The sequence below is a fragment of the Montipora foliosa genome, chromosome 7 (assembly GCF_036669935.1).
Source record: "Montipora foliosa isolate CH-2021 chromosome 7, ASM3666993v2, whole genome shotgun sequence".
NCBI classification, from domain to species: domain Eukaryota; kingdom Metazoa; phylum Cnidaria; class Anthozoa; order Scleractinia; family Acroporidae; genus Montipora; species Montipora foliosa.
Genome location: NC_090875.1, coordinates 31,618,204 through 31,632,523, shown reverse-complemented (window position 1 = coordinate 31,632,523; position 14,320 = coordinate 31,618,204). Strand labels below are relative to the sequence as shown.

Sequence of the window (14,320 nt, the reverse complement as noted above, 5' to 3'; positions counted from 1 at the left end):
GAAAAAAATGGCGGAAAGATTTCCAGATTTTGAAATTCGGGAGAGTCAAGAACTAAAAGAAAATTCATAAAGTTGCCCAAAGCTATGCTTTTCTTCGTCGCCCTTTTCTTTTGCCGGCTTAGACTTCCCCTTGCCTCCGCGATTTGGCCCTTGGGTCTCCGAGGATGTGTAAACGCATACTTGCCAACTCTCCTGGTTTTTCCGGGAGTCTTCAAATTTTTCATTAGGCTTGGATAAAATTCTACCGGCAGAATTTCGAGCAGAATAAGCGATTTTTGAGGCAAGCATTCTGCCTGCAGAATAAGGGAAAATTGGCGGCACTAATAATATGCATAACAGTTGTAAGAAAAATTCGAACTAAATTAAAAACAAATGAAAAATACCTCGTGTTTTATTTGGTTATTTGACCTAAAGTAAGATGAATTACAATTTTGCTTCGCATGATGAATATCTAATTAGTTTTTAGGGGTTAGGCCTAGGCTCCCTTCTGTATTTGAGGAACTTTTTCAGATACCGAGCAGAATGCGAGCAGAATAAGCGATTTTTACGGTCGCTGCCGGCAGGCCAAGAGTAAGCCATTTTACGAGAAAATTAATCCAAGACTATGTTTTATCAAATCTCCCGGTCTCTCGCGGTTAGAGCACCAAATCTTCCGGGAAAAACCTGCCGTGGCTTTTTTCAGAATTTTTTCATTAATTTCGTTATTTTCGAGATGTCAAAAACGAAAATAATCAAGAGGTAGATTTAGTGCTCTTATTTGAGCTGTTATCGATCGTAAACGTAAATGTAAAACAGAGCAATCAAATTGATATACATTAACAGGTATCGTAATTGGTCAGAATTTAAACAATCAAACTGCACAATACATGGTAGAAATTTAGTGCGGTTTATGGGAATAACAGCAATACGGTGGGTAAATTCTGTTCTAACCGCGAGACGTCGGGAACATTCGGAAGGCCTTGAGAGGATTTTCGGAGAGTATACAGACACTGTCGAAAATGACATTCTTACAAGGCAGAGATTTCTTAGCCTCCATCGCAGCCGTCTTTCGTGATGTCACGCAACCCTCCCCCGAAAGAAACGGCTGCTCACATTAAAACCACATTCCTTTCTTATTGTTTTGACGGTCTATTAAAACAAATAAAAAGTTAAGTCATGTGAGTGTGAGGAAAATTATTCATTGCGTTTTCTGGGAGCACCATATAGACATTTGGCTTGAAACGCCGAAAAATCTCGACCGCCCAAGAAAGAGTATTTATTTTCGGCGACAATAGTACCCATAATTTTGAAACAGTATACAGTAACGGAAACTGTTTGTGTATTTGCCTGGTTTCTGGCCGCAGATCGAATCTGTGTTTTGACTAAAAACCTCATCTGCCGTAACAGAAAGCCTTGCTCTTACCTAGGCTTTTTACAGACGAGGTCAGATTTTGACTAGACATTTGTTTGCTTTGGTTGTAGCTCTGCATGTTTTCATGCATAGTGGCAGTTGAGAATACGTGAAATTCATAAAATTGCGCGTACAGGACGACTTGATTTTGAAGGAAATAAAAATATCGAATAATGTGATATTTACATCCTTTCATTCTTTCAGTTCTCCATTTATTCTTGCGCTGCTGGTCAACGCAGTCGCTTTGAAAAATACAAACAACAGGCTTGCATATTTGTGGTGATCGAGTGCATTGATGAAACGAGAGGTATTATTGGTTGAGTCGTACGATACACTGCCAGAAAATGGAACTGCAGCGGTGATTGGCTCAATCCTAGAAAGGAATGTGGTTCCAATGTGAGCAGCCGTTCCTTTCAGGGGAGCATTGCGTGACATGCCGAAAGACGGTTGCGAAGGAGGCTAGAGATTTCTCGACGTCTCCAGATTCTTTTACTCTGGGGGTTGGCAGGTATGTAACCTACATGTTTTACCAATACAGAAACAAAATCAACCTAAACATTCATTAAAGCTGACCTTAGGCCTTATTAGCCCTAAACAAGAGTTTCTAGGGTTACTTTTGGTAAATCTGTATTGGTAAAAACATGTAGCGTACAAGACCTGCTACACTGTTAGACCGCTGTCCCATAAACGTGTGTGCTCAATCCTTGATTTCCTTGACAAGGTCGATTCAGTTCTCTGTCAGTTCGCGATGGGGTGAACTTTTACAGTAACATGGATATCCCAAAGCTGCTTTACAATCTTCGCGAAGAAGCCTCGTGTCCGGTGTGTCAAGACATTCTTAAAGATCCAAGGTACCTTCCCTGTTTGCACAGTTTCTGTCTGCACTGTTTGATCAACTGGCATCGAGCGAGTGGCGGTCAAGGTGATTTGAGGTGTCCGAAATGCCAAGGCCGTAGTAGAGTTCCTGCAAGCGGTGATTTAAAAGATCTTCCCACAAGCTTTTTTCTCAGCGGCTTCATCGATGCCCTAGCTATTAAAGAATCTGACAAGACGGAAGTAATATGCGGAAACTGCGACAAGAAAAGCTATAAAATCTCGTACTGCTTCGAGTGTTGCAAGTTTTATTGTGATGAGTGTTTAATTGGGCACAACATCATTCGAAGCTACAAAGATCACCGCGTTCTGGCCGTGAAAGATTTTCAAGAAAAAGACTATGAGGTAGTAGTGAAACGACCCGTGTTTTGCTCAAGGAAGGGACATGAGAAAGAAGAGCTAAAGTTCTTCTGCAAGATTTGTCCCGAACACCCAGTTTGTTAAACTTGTGTCATCTTAGATCACGCAGGACACAAAGTGACATTGATCCAAGAGGAAGCACAAGCTCAAAAGACCGAGTTAGCAGGTCTAATTCAAACACAAAGAGACAACTTGCAGGCAAAGTTGAAGATGGTCACACAAATTGACGAGGACTACGCTCGGCTTGTTCAACGAAGCGAAGACATCCTAAGAGACGTCGATGTTTTTGTTGATAACTTAATGAGGAGGCTTCAAGAAGAAAGGCAAAATATCAAGGAAGCAGTGGGAAACGAAACCAAGAAATCGCTGGAGAGTCTAACGACAAAAAAAACAGCGATTGAGAAGGAAATGAAGGAGATCGAATCAGCGCTGGAAAAAGCTGAGAAACTTTTAACACAAAGCACAGACGCCGAGGTGGTTCAGCTAAAGGAACCATTGCAAACCATTCTAGAACGGGTAGCACAAGTGAAGCCAGTTGAGCGCGACCCTGAAAGCCTGTTTGAATTAATTTTTGTGGAAAATAACAAGATCCTGGAGACAATCAACCGCGGAGGCATTGGTCTTTTGAAATTTCGCAGCGCGACCGACGCAAGCGAATCTGTTGCCGAAGGCAAAGCACTATGTGAAGGAACTGTTGGGCGTGAAGCTCAATTTGTTTTAACTACAAGAAACTCGGCTGCCGAACAAGTTTACGATAAAAATGATAATTTAACGGTAGATGTGAGAGACGAGCGAGGGCAGGAGTGCAGGACCACATTTGTTGTTAATGATAACAAAGACGGGACCTACAAAATCAGCTATTCTTCTACATTAATAGGTAAACGAAATTTGTCAGTTAAGGTAAACGGGCAACATATTCGCGGTAGCCCTTTCTCTGTTTCAATGAAATCTTTCAATGTCAAACCTGTTTCATCTTTTGGAGAAAAAGGCTCGAATGATGGAATGTTTATCTATCCTCGTGGATTATCAGTAAATTCCAGGGATGAAATCGCAGTCACTTCCAAACACAAGGTGCAGATATTTGACTGCAAGGGCAATTTTCTAAGATCCTTTGGTCGACAGAGGTACGGCAAGGGGCAGTTTTATTTCCCTACAGGAATAGCTTTTGGTAAAGATGGAAAGATTTATGTCGCAGACAACGCGAACCATGGAATCCAAATTTTTAACGAGGAGGGGAGGTACATGAGTATGTTAGGTGGAGAAGAAAGCCTTGATAGCCAGCTCAAGGATCTGTGGGGTTTATCATTGGATTCCAATGGAAATATTATTGTGGTTGATGCTGGTAACAAATTCATTAAGCTCTTTTCCCATGATGGAAAGTTTCTAACAAAGATAGGTGGACCCAGTTCTCTTAGTTATCCTGTTCATTGTGTTCAGTCTGGTGATTATCTAATTGTGTCAGACCGTGGTGACCACAGTGTGAAAGTATTCACCCGGGAGGGGTACTATAAGTATCAGTTTGGCACAAGAGGGACGGGGAATGGAGAGTTCAACAATCCCTGTTTTTTGTCAGTGACTAAATCAGGCCATGTACTTGTCTGTGATGATGGTAATCATAGAGTACAAGTCTTTGAACTGAATGGTAAGTTTGTTGGTCAGTTTGGAAAAGAGGGCAGCAACTTAGGAGAGTTTAAGTATCCATTATCAGTAGCACTCCTCAGTAATGGCCAAATTGTTGTATCTGACAATGGGAATCATCGCATTCAAATATTTGATTAACCTTGCGCAGATGCTTGCTAAAAGCCAATTAACAACTATCTAACGAATTAGGAAGTTTGATTTCCAGCTTTCATGGACCCTTCTTTCTATCTGGTTTGCTTGTAATCTGTTAAAGAGTGGCTGTTATTTTTTAGGCGTTTTTGTTTTAATAATGATTATTGTGAATCTCTGTTTCTTAGTTTCATTTCTGTAAAAGGGAAGAGAAAGTATAACTGAGTTTTTTTCCCATTCAAATTTATCTTCAAAGAAAACGTGATTTTCAGCGGGGTGAATTATATTGCCCAGTGAGTTCCAGTATTGTTAACATACACGGCCATTAAATTCAGTGGGTGGTTATCTTAGAAGCTTGATTAAGAAAATAATGTTAATACTACGCCACACCTCTAAGTATTGAAAAACCTGTACGGTATTTTGTGGTGTGTATAAGCAAGTATTTACCCTTGTTACTTAACTATATGTTTGATATGAGAAGAAATGCACAAAATGTGGAATTATTCTGCAGTTTTAGTAATTTATTATTATATTATCTTTCTAATGATAGAGCGGTTTTCAATCGAGTGTCGTAAAACCAAAACCAAAGTAATTACTTTGGCCAATCAAAAAGGATGGAGACAATCCACTAAACCAATCAAAACTCGAAGTAATTACACGTAGCCGACACAAAGCCCAGGAAAATGTGCATGCGCGAGCCACGATTGGTTTTGGTTTCACTTCTGATTGGTTGAAAAAAGGGTGCGAGAACTTTGAACCAATCACTGAGTGAAGTAAATACAAAACCAAAGTAATTGGCTAATTACTTTCTACACTCAATTGAAAACCACTCTATACAAGTGCTGTGAACCTTAATAATATTATTGAAAATTAGAAGAAATAAGGTCTCATGTGAATATGTTCATCTACTTTGTTTCCTTGCCTGGGATTAGCAGTGACAAATACATGTATGTCTCCGTATGATTGGAGGAAGAGGTTATTGAAATTAAAGTTTTACATTTGTGAAATTGAAAGCTTATCATAGAGTTCTTTTAAAGCTTGAGCTGCTACCTTTTCAGTCAAAACGTTCCTTATTAACAACTACCGGTAATAGCGGTCAAGCAGGAATGGTGCTGGAAAACTTGATTGCAGAGAAGGTACAAGGAGCTGTTCCAGAAAACGTTTTCACTCCAGAGAGCCAACTACACAAGCCTAACCCTCCAAGATAGGTACACATATTCATATTAAATTAAAATTAAAACTGCACTCTAAAGTTATTTAATAGGTGAACTTTTCGCATCATATAGCAAGGTAGATAAGGAAAGTTTCAACACCACTCAAAAGTGAATAAAAAGTACTGATCGTCCATAGACTTGTAACAGTTCTTTTTCTTCGTTTTCTTGTGTTGTTTGGACCTATCCATGTGCTGGCACCTGTAGCTCTAGAAGGTATCCTGCTTGACCAGTTTACACTGAATTTTAAGAATATGCCATTTTTTTGTGACCTCGCCACATTCTGATTAGTGTCCTTGACCACCAAATGTCTCAATATGCCGGAGGTAGAGTTCATTTGGTTCCCACGGTATTTCATCTTGGTGGAGATGGGAGATAAAGACACTGGCAACGAAGTTGAAACATGCTATCCCTTTCTCCCACATTATCAGGGAGCTTAATTATGCAAAGTTCTTGAGCCTGATGACCATTCATCAAATTGACAAAGTTTTTTTATATCTGTCTTCTTTCTTTACTACAAACTCGACTCATAGCTAATTACGATCTGGCTGTGGTGCTGTGCTCTGAGATCAATCATGAACTGTACAGCAACTGCCAAAGGCGCCTTCGTATGCTTTCAGCCTGATATCATAAGCTGCGCCCTGTCGCAATTCAGTCCTCAATACAGCAAGAAAAGGGTGATTAGCACTGCCAGTTATTATTATCATAATTATAATAATTATAATAATTATTATTATTATGATTATTATTATGATTATTATTATTATGAGCAAGAACCTCTGCATTAATCTGTCTCAGAGGAAGTAGATCAACTGTAAGGAAATCATGGGACTTTTGCAATACTGATATACAAATTGAGAACACTGACTCCATACGTACATACGAACACTGGGATACATACGTTTTAAATTGTTTTGTCTGTTTACATTTTCCATTCTTTTTTCCTTAGTACTTTTTACTACGCACTCTTAATTATTGTAAATAGGTTTCTTTAAGTATAATCTGATATATGTACTTGGAAGATGTTGTGATGTTTATGTATGACCTTTTGTAAATAGTTTTAAATTTGATAACTTTCAACCACTTTTTACCAATCGATTGTTATTAGTTGTTATTGTGAGAAATCTACCATTAGAGCTATGCAGTTTACAATAAAATTATTACTATTATTGTTATTACTATTATTATTAGTAGTAGTAGTAATTATTATCATCATTATTATTATTATTATTATTATTATTATTAAACTGCATCAAAACATTGCTAAGTGCAGTTGTGGGATCTACAATCACAGACAGTTAGTGGAAAGTTGCCTATTGATGAGACCAGGGAACAGGGGAACATGAACCATTTTAGGGCTCAATAAACTGAAAAAAAGTTTGGTAGAACTTTTGAGAACAAGAGAGTACAAGCAAATTTTTAAAGGGAACAAAGACTCCCCCCCCCCCTTGTATACAAGAACTGATCTTACCTTTTCATTGCCATCATTTGGGCGTTGATTTTCTTTTTCTATATTTCAGCCACTTTTTCAAGCTGCAGCTCTGAAGAGATAAAAATATCATGACTGTGTTCTTGTTTCAAGACACTATTTCCTAAAAAAATGTCCAAAAACAAGTAATGGAAACTTTTAAGTCTAGATAAGTGCATGACAGGCAAGAGTGTGCTATTTTTTTAACTGGAGCTTCCATTTTAATAGCTTTCACTGAGTTCTTGTGGTTTTCTTCCAACAAATTATTATTTCATCAAACATTGCAGCATGTTCTTTAAGATACAGTTTGGCAATTTCCAGGTTTTTTCATCTGCCCAAAAACAAGGGATTGAAAGACATGGTCATTGTAGGAAATGAAATGAACGTACATGTATATTTGAAGTGGGGCTGTAGACAAATGCTAGAGGTGATCCCTCACTGGCCCAAAGAGAGTTTTATGTCTCTGGCAACACCATGAATTTTTTCATGGCATTTTTAGTGTATAATCGGAGCAATTTAATTATTTATTAAAGGTAAATTCATGATCTTAATAATGGGAATTTTATGGTCGTAAAGCCCATCATCATGGTTTTTGGTACGTTTCATGGCCATGAAAAATCATTATTTTTGAGAAATTCATGGTTTTTTCATGCCATACTTTTTACAGGCTTTTTGTTGCTATGAAAAACCCATGATTTTTCCAGGATGGAGGGCTGTTGTTTTCATGGACTTTTAATGGTGTCCTTTTAACATGAATTTCATGGGGTTTGGTTTTCATGGTTCATGAAATTATCGTGAAGCGTACCAAAAATGATGGCCATGATAATTTTAATTACCGGTAGGTCATTTTCATGTTTTAGTGGCCACTAGGTTTATGATGCCATGAATAATAAAAAAATTATTCAAGTGCATTTTCATGGTGTTGAAACTATGAAAATGCTGTTTAAACCATCAAAATGTTGTGATGATACAACCTTCAATAGTTGTTACCTTGTACTGTTTTCCTCATAAAAATTAAACTAGCACTCATAGAAGTAGTGCATGAGCACTAAATATGAAATCATTATGAAAGCCACTAAAAACTGACAGGTTTAAACAATAACGGATTTATCCAATTTTTACTGAAACAAAGTTACACCCTTGCAAAATAACTTTGGGAATTCCTTAGGAATAGAAGTGTGAATTTTCATGGAAAATGTGGACTTGTACCAGGAATTCTAAGTAGTAAAAATGCTCACTTGGAATTCCAAATTATGTAAATTACCTTTACATTACTAGGAATTTCTGGAAAGTTCTTGGAATTAGACCGAAATTTTGGGCAATAGCTGGAACGTTCTTGAACAAGGTAAAACAAATCAAGAAGAATAGCTGAAAATACCTGAGAAATAGAAGTGCATACAGTGTATGTGGAACACAAGAAACAAGGTTATAATATTCTGCTTCCATAAAATAATATTCTAGCAAATCAGAAATGTGCTGGAAAAGTTTTACTACGTACAAAGAATCCATTGCAGTCAAGCTATTATTGTAATTGACAGTTACTACCATAGCTCAGACAAAAAAATAGAACACAGATTTCAAAGCAGTTACATCTAATTTTATTGCATGTACCTAAACATTTAATTCATGTCAAAATCATTGGATTGGGTTCTTGTTTTAAATTTAAATGAACAAAAGCTCTTAAACATTTTAGATAAACCACAGAACTACTACAAGTCTGCAAAGAGAGATCCCAAATACATCAAACCATAACTGGTCAAGGAGACAGAATTGCCTGCTTAGTATTTTTGTCTGCTGCAAAGAACCTTTCCTTTCTGTCACATCAAAGAATTTTTTTTTTCAGGAAGCACCTCTTCATACTCTTTCATGGCAACTAAAAAAAAAATACAGTATAATTATATACTTCAATGATGCAAGTAATGATTCCACTAAATCACAGATCAAACGAATTTTTTCCGCATCTGTTAAATTTGTATTTTTGAGTGCAATTTGGAATAAATAAGCACAAGTAAATTTTTTTAAAGACGACCAAAATGGCATGAGCCGGTAGGGCGAGTGCAATTTGTAGTCTTTGAAAAAATTCACAAGTGCTTATTTTTTCGAAATTGCACAAGAAAAATCATTTGATTACTTATTAATAATGATATACATGAAAAAATTCGAGATAGTTAAGCAGAAGAAACACACGCATATCACACAATCAGGGAAAAATTGCGCCATAATTGCGCCATCCAGGGTGTGCGCTTGATTTGAAAACAAAAGATTTGATTGGTTCTGACCAAACCCTATTGTTTATTAGCCAATCAGAATGCTTGGTTTGTTACCTCTTTTTACACTGAACTACCTCTCTTCTGCATTATGTTAACTGAAAACTGCACTGCTCTCAGGCAATCAGAATCAAGTAATTTTTTCATGTATATTATTAGTCTAGTGAAAAGACGAGCGCAAGATGCGTAATTCATCTGGACGAACTATCCATTTCAGATAAACCACAATTATTACTTGGAACACCTGAAAGGTATCCGAGTTATAATCCTGGTTGTCTTTTTTCGGTGCAACGAAATGCACAAAGAATTTCACATACCGGTATTCTGAGCGATTAGGACTCGGGGATTTCATTGGTTAAGCTACGTGTGATAACCCCTAGGGAGAGGTTGTAATTAAAAATAACATCTTCCAGATGCAAAACAAACAAACATGTGAACTAAGCATAAACATAACGTACACGAAAGCGAATGAAAGGATCCTAATAAGAATTTTTTACATCTTTAATTTTTAATATTTGCTTTAAGTTTTTACAGTTTTTCATGAATTGCATTTTACCCCTGGTCTGCAGTCTGCATTTTACCCTTAGTCTGCATTTCACACCTCGTCTGCAGTCTCTGCGTTTCACACTGACCGATATAAAAATGGCCAATGTTTTGTCATGTATACACGTCTACATCGGTCAGTGTAAAACGCAGACTGCAGACTGCAGACCGGGGGTAAAATGCAGACTGCAGTCTGCGTTTTACACTGACCGCGTACATGTAATTTGCCGTATGAGCACTTTTAGATGTATATCAAATCATTTGCTTCACCATTTGATCTAAAAGTTCATTATTCTTGTTAAAGGTTTACCACTTTTTTTAGGGCAACCCTAAAACCCGGAATCCGGAATCACAGTACAATACAGAGAGTAAAAACTATGCTAAACATTCATAAAAGCTAACCTTAGGCCTAATTAGGCCTAAACAAACGTTTTTAGGCCTAATTAGGCCTAAGGTTAGCAGCCTTTTATGAATGTTTAGGATAGTTTTTACTCTCTGTATTGTACTGTTTTTCCGGATTCCGGGTTTTAGGGTTGCCCCTTTTTTTTACAGGGTTATAGCATTTTTAAGCCAAATTAAGTATTCTTGCCTGACAAATTAACTGGAAGGTGTGACAATTTAGATCGTTCGTCATTTTGAAGACAATAAGGCATCAAATCAAATGTTATTCGCTTGTAGTTAACGCTTACCTTTTTACTTCAGTTGTTGTAACATTTCCTTGCTTGGATCAGCATTTAAACGGTAATTATAACTAACAAAACGATCGTCGCCACACAAATTTGTGATCGTTGATACGAACGTTTGAATAAAACCGCTCAAAATTTGCCGAAGAGCCTGGTTGGTAAGTACTTCATGTCCTTCATCCTTCATGTAGATGTATCCATTGACTCTGTTACCACTGACTGCTGACCAAAACGAAAACGGCTCACTAGTTTCCAGTCTGGTTTCTCACGTACGTGTTATCCAAGATGGCGAGGATAACAAGTTTTCTCATGATCGTCGGATTCATTAATGATTACACATTGATAAAAAATGAGCAAGATTCGAAAGATAGTGGAGTTTATTGAAAGGATTAAGTGCTGACTTGGAGTGTTTAATTTTCAAGAGTAATGCTTCATGTTCCTTTTCGTTTTAAAGGCCGATTGTGAGCGAATCAAATAAGGTAATCCGTTGCTGATATTTCGATTTCTCACATATTTTCTATGGAGTACATCAGAATAAAAGCTTTCTTTTTCATATTATCCGTGTACAGAGTGATTTTATGCTCAAAGTTTGGAGCGTTTAAAGGACACTGCTTAAGCTAAGTACATGTATTACGAAGAGTGAGTTAACTCAAAAGACATGTTTTGAATAAGACCAAACCTTGTAAATTTAAGATTGAAGTTAAGCTCATTTTTCAAGGCACGAGATGGAGTCAAATCCTAAAAGGGCACTTAAGCTTTGATTGTTGTCTCACTGGACCATCCAGTACTATTGCACAAAATTCTCTTTAGAATTTTAACTCACGCAAGTTGAATCATTGAGTGGAATTCCTAAAGATTTTCCTTAATTCCTAGTTTGGCTTTTAATTCCCAAAAGTCCCCAAGAGTTCCAACTCACTGAGTTTTTCTAATAGCACAATTTGGAATTCCTGGGTTTTAGATGCACCTGTTTTTGGAAATCAACCACTCTTCACTTGAAGAAACCCACTCATACCTAAATTGCACTAAACAGCCAGTTAGTGGCTACATGAGTCCATGTACCTCATCTGCAGTTTTTCTCATTGCCGCTGTCTTCGCATTGACATGTGATGTGTATGTTGTCTTTCATAAATTTTCAAGCTACGCTGTTGAGTTCTTTCCTAAATCATTAACAATTACATTACATTGTTAATTATTTTATGATGATGCAACTCCATTAATGATCTTTATGTGAAATGGACCATTCATTGTCTGGAGGGATTAAGATTTGGATTCGATCACCACATACTCTGCAACTGTGCACAGGTAAACAGAAAGAGACAAAAAGAATTATTGATGTCCTCTTTGGGTCTAAGGTGACTCAATCTAGTTTTAACAGACTTTTCAACTCATTCTCTCCTCAGATGCTCCAGGACACATTAGACAGAGTAAGATCTGTAAATGTTACTCCTAGGTGTCAATGGGTTAATGCAGAGGAAATCTCTTATTACAAGGATTTACTCTACCACATTGTGCCCCTGAGGACATGAATAGACAGAGTAAAATCTGTAAGTATCAATCCCAGGTGTCAATGGGTTAATGTAGGGGAAATATCTTATTAGAGGGATTTAATATACTGCACTGTTTCACTTAATGCAATGTTGGGGTACGTGCCAAAATGAAAAACCAATAATTGCTGAATAAGATGCAATCCTTTACATGATGTAATAGGTTGCCATGGCAACAAAACTGAGCCACCTCAGTATTTTCAAGTTGTGAAGGTCGCTGAGAATCTGCTCCAGAGAGATTTTTAAAAGTTTTCAGAGATTTTTATCTCAGCCTGATAATCACTTTTCAGCAATAAAAGGACGGGGTCACCAACTTTGTTTTTGAGATATACTATCACTAGGTGACCTAGTGAATTGTCACGTCAATGAGACTGAGTGCACCATGTTAAGCAATAATGTTTCGTATGGTACCATAACATGGCCGATACACGAGGCAATTTGGTAGATTCCATCCTTCTAAATGATATGGTCTCTTAGAATTGGTTGTGAGGCTCTTTATTATTAGTGAATAACGAAAGTTAACATGGTTACCATTGTATACCTGCCAACTCTCACGCCTTAGACGTGAGTCTCACGCCTGCGGGTTGACAACTTCGATCTCACGCGGGCTCACGCTTGCGGGCCAATTTCTCACGCCTGATTGGAAATTGTGAGTTGTTGCTGTCTTGCTTGACACAATTTCCAAAAATATGTTAACTCAGACCCATGTAAGGAACGAAAACCATGTGTAAAATAACATTCGACCACTAAGTCTGACTTAGTAATTTCTTAAGTCGACTTAGTGAAAATGACAGGTGTGAACCGCTAAGTCACAGAAGCGTGATTTCTGTCTTAGTGTCGGCAAACTCAAACGACCTAAGCAGTTCTTCAGTCTTGTTTCAAACATGACTTAAGGCTGACTTAAGAAACCTGATAGCAAAAAAAATTTCAAAATCGTGGGTTTTATCAGATAGGATTCGGCAAAGCTCGTCAAACGTTTCACGTTCCATTCGAAAGTTTGGTTTCCAAAGAACATTCAGCCGAGGTGATGCTAGCATTACATCAAACCAGTTCTGCGGTCTTGGCCAGGCCCACGCTCTTCTTCTTATGTGCCGAAAATTACCTCGTCTTCGCTGAACACTCAAAACGGAAGGGCTTTCAGAAAAAGCAGGCTTTCACTTCTCTTGGACAAAATCTTCCATCATTCTTTCAAGAAGGAACATAAGATTTTGTAAGGTTATTTGTATTTGTATTGTATTGTATTCTGACTCGTTCTTCAAAGAACGCGGCCAAATTCTAACAAACGTGGTAGGGTATTCAGCAAAACTGGTAATCTCTAGCCTACTCTGTATGTTTAATTTCATTCAAAGGCTAGGTGATGAAAAGCTTGACTGTGAAATGAGCTATATTTAACTTAGCTTTACATTTGACCAGTTTTTACCTGATATAGCGGAACGATTACCAGCAGAACTTGATTTGCCAGATTTAAAGGCCACTTTTTTAGATTGACGTGTAGTCGATTGCCTTCCTGGAAAATTGTGTCAACACTTGAATGGTGTCAACTTGTCAATACCAGGTTGTACATTACACAGATTTTTAATCTCACGAACCATGAAAATGTATCGGTTATTTGTCGCGGTCTCTCAGATATTAGAGAGCTTTAGATTCTAGTACGAGAACGACTATGAGTACGAGATTTTCTCATAAGACAACATTGAGCGCGCGCAAACCAGCGTCATTTTGGCGGGAAAAACGTGATGCCGTCGTCATTTTAGTACGAGATTTTGCACAAATGTCGTCGAATCAAAACAAGTCAACAACACGGTAGCAATTTTGGCTTTTTTTGGTGAGCAAGAAGGCTCAGTTACCAGCAATAAGAATAACTGAGGAACCTATACTGCTAACAAAGAGTAAGATTAAGCGTACGGGTTATAAATTTCCTTAGTATTTTCGCTATAAACTGGCAGTCAAAAATCGTACTCGTTCTCGTCCTCGTCCTCGTCGTTGAATCTAAAGCTCTCTAATATAATTAAGACAACGAATGATATTAAAGTACACATCGAAATTGTCAATTCTACACCAGCAGGCTTGTTGAAGATGAAAAACATGAATTTCCTTTTTAAAATAGGGAAACTCCAAGTTCACTGTTGTTATGGGAACAAAGTAGCAAGATAGAGAAAGACGCATGACAATTTACTGAAACCGCTGGCCGAAAATACGAAAAAGAGGAAA

General features: G+C 37.6%; 2 protein-coding genes across 2 annotated transcripts; both read left to right on the top strand.

The window, feature by feature from the left end:
- Nucleotides 1-2,103: 2,103 nt before the first annotated feature.
- LOC138011808 (E3 ubiquitin-protein ligase TRIM71-like) lies at nucleotides 2,104-6,111 on the top strand. The gene has a single exon (XM_068859019.1). The coding sequence runs from the start codon at nucleotides 2,834-2,836 to the stop codon at nucleotides 4,400-4,402; it is 1,569 nt and encodes a 522-aa protein (XP_068715120.1). The 5' UTR covers nucleotides 2,104-2,833; the 3' UTR covers nucleotides 4,403-6,111.
- Nucleotides 2,162-2,707, top strand: LOC138010101 (E3 ubiquitin-protein ligase TRIM33-like). Its single transcript, XM_068857058.1, has one exon. It carries the CDS (start codon nucleotides 2,162-2,164, stop codon nucleotides 2,705-2,707), a length of 546 nt encoding a protein of 181 aa, XP_068713159.1.
- Nucleotides 6,112-14,320: the final 8,209 nt, after the last annotated feature.

What these genes read in the sequence shown, in the direction of transcription:
- LOC138010101 (XM_068857058.1), top strand. Translation starts at nt 2,162, where the DNA reads ATGGATATCCCAAAGCTGCTTTACAATCTTCGCGAAGAAGCCTCGTGT.
- LOC138011808 (XM_068859019.1), top strand. Translation starts at nt 2,834, where the DNA reads ATGGTCACACAAATTGACGAGGACTACGCTCGGCTTGTTCAACGAAGC.